The 14,195-nt window shown below is 36.6% G+C and overlaps 1 protein-coding gene across 2 annotated transcripts in view; it reads right to left on the bottom strand.

Moving 5' to 3' along the window:
* Positions 1 to 1,139, bottom strand: part of LOC308414510 (uncharacterized protein) — a gene marked incomplete at both ends in the record, with an annotated part of 74,639 nt that extends 73,500 nt beyond the window's left edge. For both annotated transcript variants that reach the window (XM_080909738.1, XM_080909739.1), the window contains one exon: positions 1,067 to 1,139. In XM_080909738.1, the coding sequence (XP_080765864.1) occupies positions 1,067 to 1,139 (73 nt within the window). The remainder of the gene's footprint in view (positions 1 to 1,066) is intronic.
* Between the last annotated feature and the right edge of the window lie 13,056 nt (positions 1,140 to 14,195).

Below are 14,195 nucleotides of genomic sequence, written 5' to 3'. Positions count from 1 at the left end.
AATGATAATAATAATGATGATGATGATGATGATGAACATCCCCCAACTAGTAAGCCACAGAAAGTAACACAATAAGCACTTCAGTCTCAACACATATTGTCCCCTCCCAGGCCTCCATAGACACTTTTTCTGCCAAAGATATGGCTGCACTAACATCCAAATGAGAACTGAGCAAAAGGCTAGAGTCTAAAATCAAGTGAAAAGTGCTTGTTGCAAATCACAGGATGCATAAAGCACAAAAATCTTAATCCCAGACAATCGTGAATCATTTCATCCTTTACCAGCATAAACACACACACAAAAAAAGAGTTTATAGAGTGAGATCTCAAAATTGTCTGAATCCTGGTATCTCTTTGGTATAGAAGATGTAGGTAATGTAGAATCCAATAGGAGGCTAATAACCTTTTCCCTAAAAAATATTTAATACTTGAAAGGTTTGATTCACATTGTTTTTGTTTGTTTGTTTTCTAATATGAAAAGCAATTTCAACTGGCCAAAATTTTCCCTTTAATTTTACATTATAGATATCCCCAACATAATTACTGTGGCAAATAGTGCAGCTTAGCAAAACTTTGGCACATCTGTTTTTGCCAGAAAATTTTTAGAAAAAGAAATATAGTTCTTGTGTTAACAACAATTTTAGACTATATTTTATAGACAGACATAATTACTTAATCTATTTCTTTAACCACCATTTAAAGCAATCCATGTGATTTGATTATATCAAGTAAGTACATGACTGAATATATTACAGATTGAAATTTTTCCTAAAAATAAATTAAAACTTTAAGAAATTCTTAGAAACAGATTATTAAATGTAAGTGGTCTAAGCCTGAAAATAAAATCTTTACTTATTTCCCCACAAAATTTTTCACCTAAGAGATCAGAAGTGAACATGTTAGCTTCAGAATTAAAAAATAAACATCAGGATACTTTAAAATTTATAAATTTCCAACAACAGAGATCTTGCCTAGAATCTAGTTAATTCCTCAGGTTTGGACACTGAAACCCAATTAATTCATTATGTTTTCAACCTATAGACATAAAGCAAGTAAAATTTTCTTACGTTGTGAGCAATGTGCCATCAAAAACCAGGAGATGAACAGAACTTGAGTCAGCATAAATGTGCAATCTGCCATTATGAGAGTAGAGCTGAACCCTCAGCAGCATTAACAACTGAACATAGATCTCCTACAGTTCCAAAGGCCAGCTGGTGAGCAGAGATTGTGAGTGGCTTATATAGGAGATATGTGAAGATGGAATTTGAACTTTTCCCTTCCAGCCTATGTAATCTGATAATTAGCTTTTCATTGTAGACTTATTGGTTGCCTGTACCTACAGTTCCTCCTTCTCAGAATGCAAGGTATTTGTTTATGAACGGTATGCCTCTTGTATTTATTCTCAACTCAGTGCCATTTCCTAAAACTACTTGGTTATCTTTCTTTTTCGATACCAAAATATTTGCTTTGCTCTTGTAAAGTTAAAAATAGCAGACAGAATTATCTAGTTAAAGTTTCAAAGCAAAATACAGATATATAAAATGCTTATAACCCAGATGATGACTAAATGAACACTTTTTTTAGACAAACTGAGCTTTGACCACAGCAGTTTCATTTTCACTTTCTAAATGTCAGCACAATTGCTGAAAGAAGTTTCCAACAGCACAGATTAAAGTTCAAGGACTGCTGCATATGCAGTCAGGTTTAGAGCAACATTTCTATTTGGCTTCATAATGTTTGCTAAGAAGTAAGAAGAATCTTTACTTGGAACATAGTTCTATGAATACAGTTTTCAACACTGCCTAGAGTAAGAGATCTCTGACTTCATGGCCACTGGGACTGCTAAACAAGAATAAGAAGACACAATGTGTACTGTTGCCAATAAGAAAAAGAGAAATTGGCAAAAGGAATAAATGTAAGAGCAGATGAGGAGACCTTCAAGGAAGAGAAAATAAAGCGATGGCGAGGGAAGTATTACCGGGGCAGCAAACATTTTAAAATGATTTCCAGGCAATACTGAGCAAAAGGAACATAATTTCTGGCCTGGAAAACATTTTAGGATTTATTTTCCAGACAGATATAATTGCATTGTTTATTTCATCAGGCATTGTTTTGGAGAATATTTTATGTACTATTTCCTGTTTGGAATTTATCCATTGTTTTACTTTATTCTCATTCCCTACTTTTCAGCTAACAATAAAATAATAATACTGTGAGCTCCAGGTTGAAATTTCTTGTTACCAAGAATAAAAACATGGTATTCAGTAAAAGCATCCTTTATTTGGTGCACCCTGATTCAATATAATTTGTGTCTTCTGAACAGTTTTATTTGAAATTTTAAGAGCAAGCTGTTAATTTTATAATACCATGGGAATTAAATGTGTACTTTATGGTATTAGTATGCTATTATAAAAATATAAATACTCATTTTGGGTATAAACAATTTTATTTATTTGAATTTATTATGGTTAAAGCCAAGGTCTTGTATACACATAATGAAAATAGGCATGTTATAAATATAGAATTTAATTCTTTTGCTGTTATGTGACTTTCCTCTACAATATCCACTGCATTCTCTTTGAGATAGGCACTCACTATATGGTCCAAGTTGACCAAAGATTCAGTGGTGATCCACCCATCACACCTTACTAAATGTTGGGATGTATCACCACACCTATTTTCTACTGGACTTTAAGGCAATATCAGTCTTTCTTGTCTCAGAACTTATAAATTACTGGTGTCATTTAAGAATTCTGCTTATATAGTCAAGTGATAAGTAAATGGGGCCTTCTATAAGCAGTCTTCTTGAAGCTCTGTCTTAAGCAACCTATTTCTGAGTACATTATGATCCACTTTCATGAAACTTCTATTCAGTAAGGAACAAACTGATTATGAGTAATTTTGAAAGTTCTAGCATAAAGTGAGACTATGTAAATACAAAAGCACTAAGTCTTGGGAAAGGAAAGTTTAGAGCTCACATACCCTGTTCAGTATGGATGCGGTTAATAACTGAGTCCTCTATATCCATTGTAAGGCACTAACATTTGTTTCTATCTTTGTATAGTAAGCACACAATGGTAGTTACATGTACAATGAATTTCTTCTTAGTAACCTAACAAACACCTTGCATGCTACAGAGAAACAAGAATTTCCTGTTATTTCTGTTAAAGCTCATTTTACAGCTAAGAGGAGTCTTATGGGAAATCCAGAAAAATAGCAGACTAAGAGCAAATTAGATAAGGATTATCAGAAAATTTTTCTCCCAGTAAGGAAAGGGCTACTGTCTTTTTTGGCTCTTTCTATTTCCAATTGCCTACATATTTCTATGGCTATAATAATGAAACTTTATAAGCTCATCTGACCACTTTAAAACCTTGGATTTGCAGAATAAAAAGGTAGACAAAATGTGAATTTGTGTGACTGAATTGACCCTGAGATTGCCCAGCTTCAGACCCCTTATTATGTGACATTTACAAGTAAACTTCTGTTGCTTAAACTATGTTTTTGTTGTTTGTTTGTTTTGTTTTGTTTTGTTTTTGAGACAGGGTCTCAATGAGTAACTCTGCTTAGCCAGAAACTTATTGTGCAAATAGGGCTTGTTAGAAGCTCACAATCTTGACCCACCAAGAGTTAGAATTAAAGTCATGTGCCAAGAAGCTTAAACTAGTTTTAGTGGGGTGTTCTAATCGGGAATTAGTAGAAGAAAAGTACTATAGTTGAAATTATGATTAAAAGAAAATAACACAGACTAACACAAATGCCTTTTTATTATTGCCTTTACTTTTAACAGTCCAGTCATTGCCCCTTCCTCCCACAGTTCCTCATCCCATTTCTCCTCTCCCCATATCTCAAGAGGCTATCTCCCCAACAGGCTTCCCCATTTCCTGTGGCCTCTAGTTTCTCCAGGGTTAAGCATATCTTCTCTTACTGAGGCCAGACCAGGCAATCCTCTGCTGTATACGTGTCAGGGGGCTCGGACCGACTCTTGTATGCTACCTGGTTGGTGGCTTGGTGTCTGAAGAGATCTCAGGGATCCAGGTTAGTTGAGACTGCTCGTCTTCCTATGGGGTCACCCTCCTCCTGGCTTCTTCCAGCTTTTCCCTAATTCAACCACAGGGGTCCTTGACTTCAGTACAACGTGTGCTTTTCAAAAACTTCTAGGAATAAGAGGTAAATGTCCTATATTCTAATAAGTTTTCTACACGTTTATTCACTTATTTGTATGAATCTAATCATGTGAACATGCGCTCCTGAATGCTATGTTTGTGGAGGCCAGAAGACAACTTGAAAAAGTTAATTCCCTCCTCCCATGTAATCTCAGGGATCAAAACTCACTCACTAGGCTGAACAGTAAGTAATTACCTTTAACCATTGAGCCTTTTCACTAAGATCTCATATAAGCTATCACACCAGAGACAACTGTTGCTAATCTATGAATTTAAAATACAGACATAAGCACAATTAACCCAAGAAGGTTAAAGATGGATACATTTTTAAAAAACAAATAATTGTATAATGAGGAATTCAGTATAATAAAGGACCATCCAACTTGAATAAACAAATATACTTAAATAATTCAATAAACCTATTGGTATTATAACAAGCTTTCTTTCTGAATTAAGAAAGAACATTCACCTCAATACATCAAAATACACTATTTCCAAAAATCTATCCCAGTTCTGCTATTTGATAACCAGGTAACTTTGGGTAAGTTTTCTAACTTTCCTTTTTCTCTTTTCAAACATAGAGGTTCTTGTTTGCCCACCATAACTATGTGCCAATACTCAATTGTAGAAGATAGAACAACTCACTCTGTATGAGGGAAACAAAAAATAAAACTAAACCTTTCTATTCCTGCTGACTACCTTAAATAATTTCAGAAAGTGCTATGCAGACTGCTAGGTGAGAAAGCCATTGGGTGTATAAAAATGTATATTGCATTGTGTATATATATGCATATATATACACATATATATACATATATACATACATATATATGCATATATATATGTATATGTATATAAATTGCATGCCACAATAATAATCTGCCAGGCAAGATGTGCTAACTGGTGCAATGGTGACAAGGCTGTTTGCTTGGTGTAAGCAACTGTTTTCTTGACTTGGCATGTGCCTGCTCCACAGAAAGGATTTCATGCTTGGTGCTATAAATCTGGTCAAACTCACACAACTCAAGATCTGCTCAATCCTATGCTGAGAACCTGTTATTCTTTTGCTAAATATTCATGCTGTAGAACATCATTATAAATGTGTGTGTTTATTGCCATTGCACTATATTCCTCTTGACTTTGGTCAGAAAAGATTTTTGTTGCAGTGAGTAGTGGTTCATTTAGTGACTTTTAACTGGTCACAGTGCCAGGTATTAACAGTTCTGAGTAGATAAGTTATGGATGAGTCATCTGTATCAAATTCCCAACATTGAAGATTCAGGAACTATTGTTGAAAGAGAATGGGGGAAAAAGAAGAGAAAGCAGATGGGTAGGGGAGGTATGTACTTCAGCACATAATATCACTGTTGCATGCCTCACTAACAGAATCTGTGGTGACCTACACAAAACCCACACAAGAACAATAAGCCAAAATTCAATGGGGGAAAGAACTCATAAGATCTTGTCCCTATCTAAAGAACTATTGGCCATTTATGCCTACTGAGAAATAAACTATATCTCTTTGGGGGATGTGGCAATTGGTAGGTTACTCATGTCACAACAGATGGACCAACATAAGTGTGTATAGAGACAATACTAATTAGACTCAGGAATAACAAATAACTTAGTAACATCATTACCAACATTGATAAAAAATAAAAATAAAAAGGAGAACATGAAATTGGTGGGGAACTAAGGGGAGTTAAAGAAAGATGGCAATAGATATAATCAATATACTTGTATAAGTGTGTGGATATTTCAAAGAATAAAAACTTTTATTAAAAATAAAATAAAACTGGAATTTATAGTTACTATCCATAGGTTGCTGAGATGATTATACAAGTGATATTGTACTAATTAGGGAAATTCTAAATGATCACTAAATATGGCTGGTACTGTTATTTTTTATTTCATGATATAAATATAATAAATAATTTAGAACAAAAGTTTTCCATTAGAATAAACATATGATACCATTTTTCCTTTGAACATTGAATGAACTGGACATCAAAATTAGGCAACAGATATCTTGATTGTAGATAAGAACAGAGAAAATTAAATGTAGGGCAAATATAAGTTCAAAATTATATACATCAAATGTTGCTAACTTTTGGAGGGGTACTCACTAAGGACTTGCAAAGAACAAGGAAGTGTTAATAATGTGTTTCTTGATTGGGATTCCACCTGTGTAAAGAATGTCTAAAGGTGAATATATAGTCTGTCAATATAAATCTTAAATTGAAATTCATTTTTAAAATGAGGTTTGGAATTTCTCATAGAAATATTATCAGTTTAATGTAGACCAAAATCAAATATTTTACTTTGAAAATGTATTATGACTTTACTTTTTAAATTAGTTCTTTGAGAGCTTTATGTAATGTAATCATATTCATCCCCGTACCCAGATTTTTCTTAAATCTACCCCCTTCCTTATCCACAAACCTTTTTGTCTTTATATTTTTAAATGCTTTAAGACAAATTTGTACTTCCCAAATATTAATGGATATTTGGTTAGCTATTGTATCGTGATCAAATTACCAGGGCTTATGCTCTTGGAGAAAACAGCCTTTTCCTTTCTAAGAAATGAACAACTGGCAATATCTCCAGGGATCTGGGTGTGATTTTGAACCCTGATCCCTCCTCTACATTGAGATTTTATTGTACTTGATTTTGTACAGGTTTTGGGCAAACTGTTACAACCATTGGGATTTTCTATCTATTTTTTATTGTTTTATTATTTTATTGGATATTCTCTATATTTACATTTTAAATGCAATTACCCTTCCCCTCCCATCTTCCCTCTCCTTGCTCCCATGAAGGTGCTTCCTCTCCCAATCACCCTTTCTAATTCAGTGCTTTGACATTCCCCTACACTGGGAAAATGTACCATCACTGGACCAAAGCACTCTTCTCCCATTGATGCCAGAAAATGCCATCCTCTGTTACATATGCAGCTGGAGCCACGAGTCCCTCCATGTGTACACTTTGGCTGGTGGTTTAGTCCCTGGGAGCTCTGGTGGGTCTGGTTGGTTGATATTGTTGTTCTTCCTATGGGGTGGCAGACCCTTTCAGCTCCTTCAGTCCTATCTCTAACTCCTTCAATGGGGACCCAGTTTTCCGTCGGATGGTTAGGTGCAAGCACCCTCAACTCTATCTGCAGGAATCTGGCAGAGCCTCCAAGGAGGCATTCATATCTGGCTACTGCCAGTAAGCACTTCTTGGGATCAGCAATAGTTGCTTGGGTTTGGTGGATGCATATGGGGTAGGTCCCAAGGTGAGGCAGTCTCTGAATGATCTTTTCTTCAAGCCTGCTCCTCTATTTGTCTCAGTATTTGCTCCAGTGATTGCTTTATTCTCCTTCTAAGAAGGACTGAGACATCCAGGTTCTGCCCATCCTTCTCTTTGAGCTTCATAAGGTCTGTGAATTGTTTCTTGGGTATTCAGAGCTTTTGGGTCTAGTATCCACTTATCAGTGAGTATATACCATGTGAGTTCTTCTCTGACTGGGTTACCTCACTCTGGATGATAGCTTCTAGTTCTATCCATTTGCCTAGGAATTTCATAAAGTCATTGTTTCTAAGAGATGAGTAGTAAGAGCTCCATTGTGTAAATGTACAAATTCTGTATCCATTCCTTTGTTGAAGGACATCTGGGTTCTTTCCAGCTTCTGGCTATCATAAATAGGGCTGCTATGAACATTGTGGTGCATATGTGCTTATTGTATGTTGGAGCGTCTCTGGGGTATATGACAAGAAGAGGAATAACTGGATCTTCAGATAGTACTAAGTTTCATTTTCTGAGGAATCACCAGAGAGATTTCCAGAGTGATTGTACCAGCTTTCAATCCCACCAACAATGGAGGAGTGTTCTTTCATATGCACAGCTACACTACCTTGCCCAAAATAAAATGTTTTCTTGTAGCTATCTTCACCTACCTCTTATACTCATTCCTTTACATTTTCCAAATGACCCATAAGGCTCTGGAGGAGATGGTATAAATATGTATATTCCATTTAAAGTTTGGCATTTTGTAATCTCATAATCTCTTATTCTCTCCACCTTGGCCAGTTATGAGCCACTGTGTTAATCACCGTCTACAACAAATTGAAGCTTCTCAGAAGGGAATATGGAGAAGAATTGATCTATGTATATAATAAGTCATAAGGAGTTTGTTTAATGCTACATTCATTTAGTAGAACAGCAGTTGTACTCTCGTTTAGCCACAGGTTCCCTACAATGGTGGCATGTATGAATTTCACCTTGTATAGTGAAAGTTAAATCCAATGAGAAAGTAGTATTTTACTCCCTTAATGTTCTATTGCAACAGTGGACATGTCTTCCAGGCCAATCATTATTATAGCTCAGATGGTTCACAGCTGAGTATGTTTGATGGTTACTTTATGCCCTCTGGTAGCTTTCATCGCACCTTCTAACAGTATGAAAACTAGTAAAGCAGGGATTAAAGTATCAGGAATGTGCCAGCTTGATTTTTCCATATTAAATGAATCAAGTATATTGTTCCTTCAGCAAAAGGGTTTTATCATCAAGTTCTGGAGGGTGGACAAAGGGCAGTGGCAATAGACAGTAATGTTTAGGAGTCTATATGTTCTCACTGGACAACTCCTAAAGAAATAATCCAGTTTTGGCACTGGGCTTTTTCTTGATCAGCGGTTGTGTATAGTAGGGGGTATTAATGCACCTTATAGTTTATCTTTAACTTGACTCTACAGACACACATACACACAAATACACACACAAGTCCTATGCAGTAGAAAGTTTCTATATATCTTCTTTGAAAGTTCCTTACTATCATGTATGCCTCTTCATACTCCCTCTTCTGCTCTACTCTGTGCTCCTCAACCCAGTTTAACCCTTTCTAATATTATACCTCTTATTTAACCTTTAAACCAGTACATTCTATCTTTCCTCCATTCAAACTTCCTTTCTATTGGCACTTAGTAATTTCCTAAACTCTATGGTTATTCCAAATGAAATATACATATCCAAAGATTCAAAGTTAACATATACAGATGAGAAAAAAATGTGATGTTTGTCTTTCTGGGTCTGGGTTACCTCACTCAGAGAATTTCATTTTTCTGAAAACCACATTTTCAATAGCTATTGATTGAGTTAATGAACCTCTAGGGTATTTTCATTTCCTGAATATTGTGAGTAGAATGATAATAAACATAGATGAGTAGATAGCTCTAAAGAATGGGAGCCCTTTGAGTCTATGCCCAGGAATGGTATAACTTGATCATATGGTAGATCTATTCTTAGCATTTTGAGGAGCCTTCACACAATTTCCAGTTTAAACTTAAACCCTTTCCCTCGAACCCATATCTCTATTCTGTTACCACTTTTTGTAACTTAGCCATTCTGAATAGGATGAGATAAAAATCTCAAAGTTTTAATTCTCATTTTCCTAAACCCTAAGGGCACTGAAAAATATATTTTAAAAATTAAAAGAGAAAAATACATTTAAATGTTTCTCAGCTATTTGTATTTAGCTTCTAGAGAACCATATGTTTAGTTTTCTGACCCATTTTTGGTGGTTTGATGCTTTATCCCTGTATTGATTTGAGATTGGTAAACTCACACAGCTGGGTTTAAGTTCTAACCCTGTCCTAAACTTCTTGTAGGCTCTTGGGAAATCACAATATCATTGTTTCATAATTTTGTGATACTTAGAGCAATAATGTGAAACTTCATATTATTCACCCAATATGTATGTAGTGAGGATAAAATAAGCATATTTAATGTATACATCTGCTCTACGAATATGTTAGTGAGTTCAAATGATAAGGAACAAAAAGTATCATCAATCATGTTGGTGTTTTCTTCACTAAAAATTGTAAATACCTTTCACTGAAGAAGTAGACTCACATCTATTTCTGTAAACCCTGAAGACCACTAACATGGTACTGCTATTAATATAAGCTTTGTATAGCTTTTTTTCCTTTAACATATTACTACAGCATCATTGTGCTTTGGGTTTTGATTTTATTGGTATTTTCCCTTATAATGAGATTCTCTACAGAACATTGATGGGAATGTGGACAGGAGTGCTTAACAATAGAGTGATAAACCTCAAATTTACTAAGGTGGATATGATCTCAGAAAAGGAACTGGCCCCTAAGAAAATAAAGACATTCAGAAGCACAGAAAGAGAGAATTTCAAGACATTGCCTGAGTTCTTAGACAATATCACCTTCAGGTTAGTTAGTAACATTTTGGTCTGCTTGATTTTGCTGCAATGTATATAGAATAGTTGGGGAGAATGGGTGAGTATTTACATGGCACTATAGCCCTTCTTTTATCAACTTGGCATAACTAGAATTATCTGAAAACAGGAAACCATAAGTTTTAACTACTGAAACACATTCATTTTCTTACAACTTTATTTTTAAAAAGAGGGATACATATACAGATTTTAAAGGCATTTTGACATAACATTATATGAATATTTTTGTCAGGACTTAATTTTTTTAGAGGTTAATAGCATGCATTGAAATCCCACTAGTGGACGCAGAGTGGAGCCTGGCCTACCTGCCACGCGGAACGGCGGGTCATAGAGGCTGAGCAACTGGTGAGTGGGAGACCAAGACTGCAGGGGAGCAGAGAGATCTCTGCGGAGTGCACACGGAAAGTGCACACCCTAACTTGCCCTGCCCCGCTTTGCCCGATCCAGTGATTGGGAACAGAAAATTAGAACTTCTGTTTCCACCCGGAGGCGACTTCCGGACGCAGAGCTGAGCCTGGCCCATCTGCCACCCGGAACGGCGGCTCATAGAGGCTGAGCAACTGCGATTGGGAACAGAAAATTAGAACTTCTGTTTCCACCCAGAGGCGACTTCTGAACGCAGAGCAGAGCCTGGCCCACCTGCCACCCGGAACGGAGGCTCGTAGAGGCTGAGCAACTGGTGGGTGGGAGACCTGGGCTGCAGGGGAGCAGAGAGATCTCTGTGGAGTACACACGGAAAGTGCACCCCCTGCCTTGCCCTGCCCTGCCGTGCCTGATCCAGCAAACAGAAACAGAACGTTGGAACTTCTGCTCACACCCGACGACTCTGAGGCATAAAACAGGGCTCGACCCATCTGACACCTGAACCAGTGGAGAACCAGGGACACAGACCAGATACAAGGGAAAGGCAAGAACATATCACTGACAACAAAATGGCAAGAGGAAAGAGAAAGAGTATATCCCAAGGGAACCAAGACAATCTAGCAACACCAGAGCCCAGCTCTCCCATAACAGCAAACATCGGAATTCCAAAAACTCCAGAAAAAGAAGACACAGACCTGAAGTCATACCTCAAGATGCTGATAGAGGTACTTAAACAAGAAAGGGAGGAAAAGCAAAAAGATTCAGAAGCTTTTAAAGAAGAAACAAGAAAAACACTCAAAGAACTCAAAGAACTAGAGGAAAACAGAACCAAAGAAATAAAGGAATGGAAGAGGGAAATTAAAACAGAAATTGACACAATAAAGAAAACACTAAAAGAGATAACCCTAGAGTCAGAACACCAAAAAAAAAAGAAATCAGGAGTCACAGAAGCAAGCATTTCCAATAGATTACAAGAGATCGAAGAGAGAATCTCGGGGGCAGAAGACAACATTGCAAACATAGACAAAACAGCCAGAGAAGATGCAAAAAACAAAAAGCTCCTAACTCAAAATGTCCTGAAATCCCACTAGTTACCATAAACATAAAGTACATGTAGGACAGAACGTAACATGGAAACAGATATCTTGTTGAGTATAGATTAAGCATGATGATCTGTGAATACCAAAAATCTTGGATTATTAATGATATATGGTCCAGGTGTACCACACTCTGAGAGGGTGCTTTACACTTATTTTTTTCCTAAGAAAGACTGAGGCTTTCATTTATTTTGGCCTTAGTTTTACTTGAACTTCATAAAGCCTGTGAGTTGTTTCTGGGGTGTTCAGAGCTTTCTGGGGTTAGTATGCAATTATCAGTGACTATATATTATATCTGTTCTTTTTTGACTGGGTTACCTCACTCTGGATGATATTCTCTAGATGCATTCATTTTCTCATGAATTTCATAAAGTCATTGTTTCTGATAGCACAGTAGTACTCCATTGAATAAATGTACCACAGTTTTTGTATCCATTCATCTACTGAAGGACATCTGGGATCTTTTCTGCTTCTGGGGGTTATAATTAAGGCTGCTATGAACAGTGTGTACATGTGTCTTTATTGTATGTTGGAGCATCTCTGGGGTATATGCCCAGAGGTGAAATAACTGGGTCTTCACGTAGTACTATGTCCAATTTATTGAGGAACCGCGAGACTGATTTCCAGAGGGGTTGTACCAGTTTACAACCCCACCAACAATGGAGGAGTGTTCCTCTCTCTCTGCTTCCTTGCCAGCAACTGCTGTCATCTAAATTTTGCTCTTAGCCATTCTGACTGGTGTGAGGTGGAATCTCAGTGTTGTTTTGATTTGCATTTCCCTGATGACTAAGGATGAAGAGCACTTGCTTAGATGCTTCTCAGTGACTTGTTATTCCTCAACTGAGAATTTTTTGTTTAGCTCTGTACTCCATTTTTAATAGGGTTGTTTGATTCTCTGGTGTCTAACTTCTTCAGTTCTTTGTATACCTTGGATCTTAGGCCTCTATCAGATGTGGAGTTGGTAAAGATCTTTTCCCAATCTGTTGGCTGCCGTTTTGTTTTCTTGACAGTTTCCATAGCCTTACGGAAACTTTGCAATCTCATTAAGTCCCATTTGTGATCTTTGACCTTAGAGCACAAGCCATTGGTTTTCTGTTCAGGAAATTTTCTCCTGTGCCTATGTGTCCTAAGGTTTTCCCCACTGTCTCTTCTAGTAGCTTCAGTGTACCTGGTTTAATGTGGAGATCTTTGATCCACTTGCACTTGAGTTTTATATAAGGAGATAAGAAATGGTCTATTTTCATTCTTCTGCATGTTGAGTGCCAGTTGAACCAACACCATTTGTTGAAGTGGCTGTCCTTTTTACATTGAATGTTTACAGCTCCTTTGTCAAATATCAAGTGACCATATGTGTGAGGGTTCATTTCTAGATCTTCTATTCTATTTCATTGATCAATATACCTGGCTCTGTACCAGTATATTGCGGTTTTTTTCACACAGTTGCATTATAATATAGCTTGAGGTCAGGGATAGTGATTCCCACAGATGATTTCTTGTTGTTGAGGATGGATTTCAATATTGTAAGTATTTTGTTATTCGTGATGAATTTTCACATTGCTCTTTCCAACTCTATAAAGAATTGGGTTGGAATTTAGATGGGAATTGCAATGAATCTTTGGATTGCTTTTGTTAAGATGGGCATTTTTATAATGTTAGCCCTTCCAATCCATGAGAATGGGAGATCTTTCCATCTTCTGCGATCTTCCTCGATTTCCTTATTCAGAGATTTCAAGTTCTTGTCATACAGGTCCTTCATTTGCTTAGGCAGAACCACTCCAAAGTATGTCATATTGTTTGTGACTATTTGAGGAGTATCTTTTCCCTAATTTCTTTCTCCACATGTTTGTCCTTTGAGTAGAGGAAGGCTACTGATTTTTTGAGTTAATTTATATCCAGCCACTATGCTGAAGTTCTTTTTATCAGCTAGAGAATTTCCCTGATGTGATTTTGGGGTCACTTATGCATCTGCAAGTAGAGATATTTTTACTTCTTCCTTTCCAATTTGTATCCCTTTGATTTCCATTTGTTAGCTAATTACACTGGCCAGGCCTGACAGTACTATGTTGAATAGGTAGAGGGAAAGTGTGCAGCCTTGTCTAGTCCCTGATTTTAGTAGGATTACTTCAAATCTCCCACCATTTAGTTTGATGTTAGCTATTGGTTTGCTGCATATTGCTTTTATTATGTTTAGGTGTGGGCCTAGAATTCCTGTTCTTTCTAAGACTTTTAACACAGAGGGATGTTGAATTTTTGTCAAATGCTTTCTCAGCAGCTAGTGAGATAACCATGTGTTTTTTTGTTCTTTGAGTTTGTTTTTTTGGTGGAT

This window comes from Micromys minutus (genome assembly GCF_963924665.1).
Source record: "Micromys minutus genome assembly, chromosome: X".
Classification (NCBI taxonomy): domain Eukaryota; kingdom Metazoa; phylum Chordata; class Mammalia; order Rodentia; family Muridae; genus Micromys; species Micromys minutus.
This window is presented reverse-complemented; position numbering and strand designations above follow the sequence as displayed.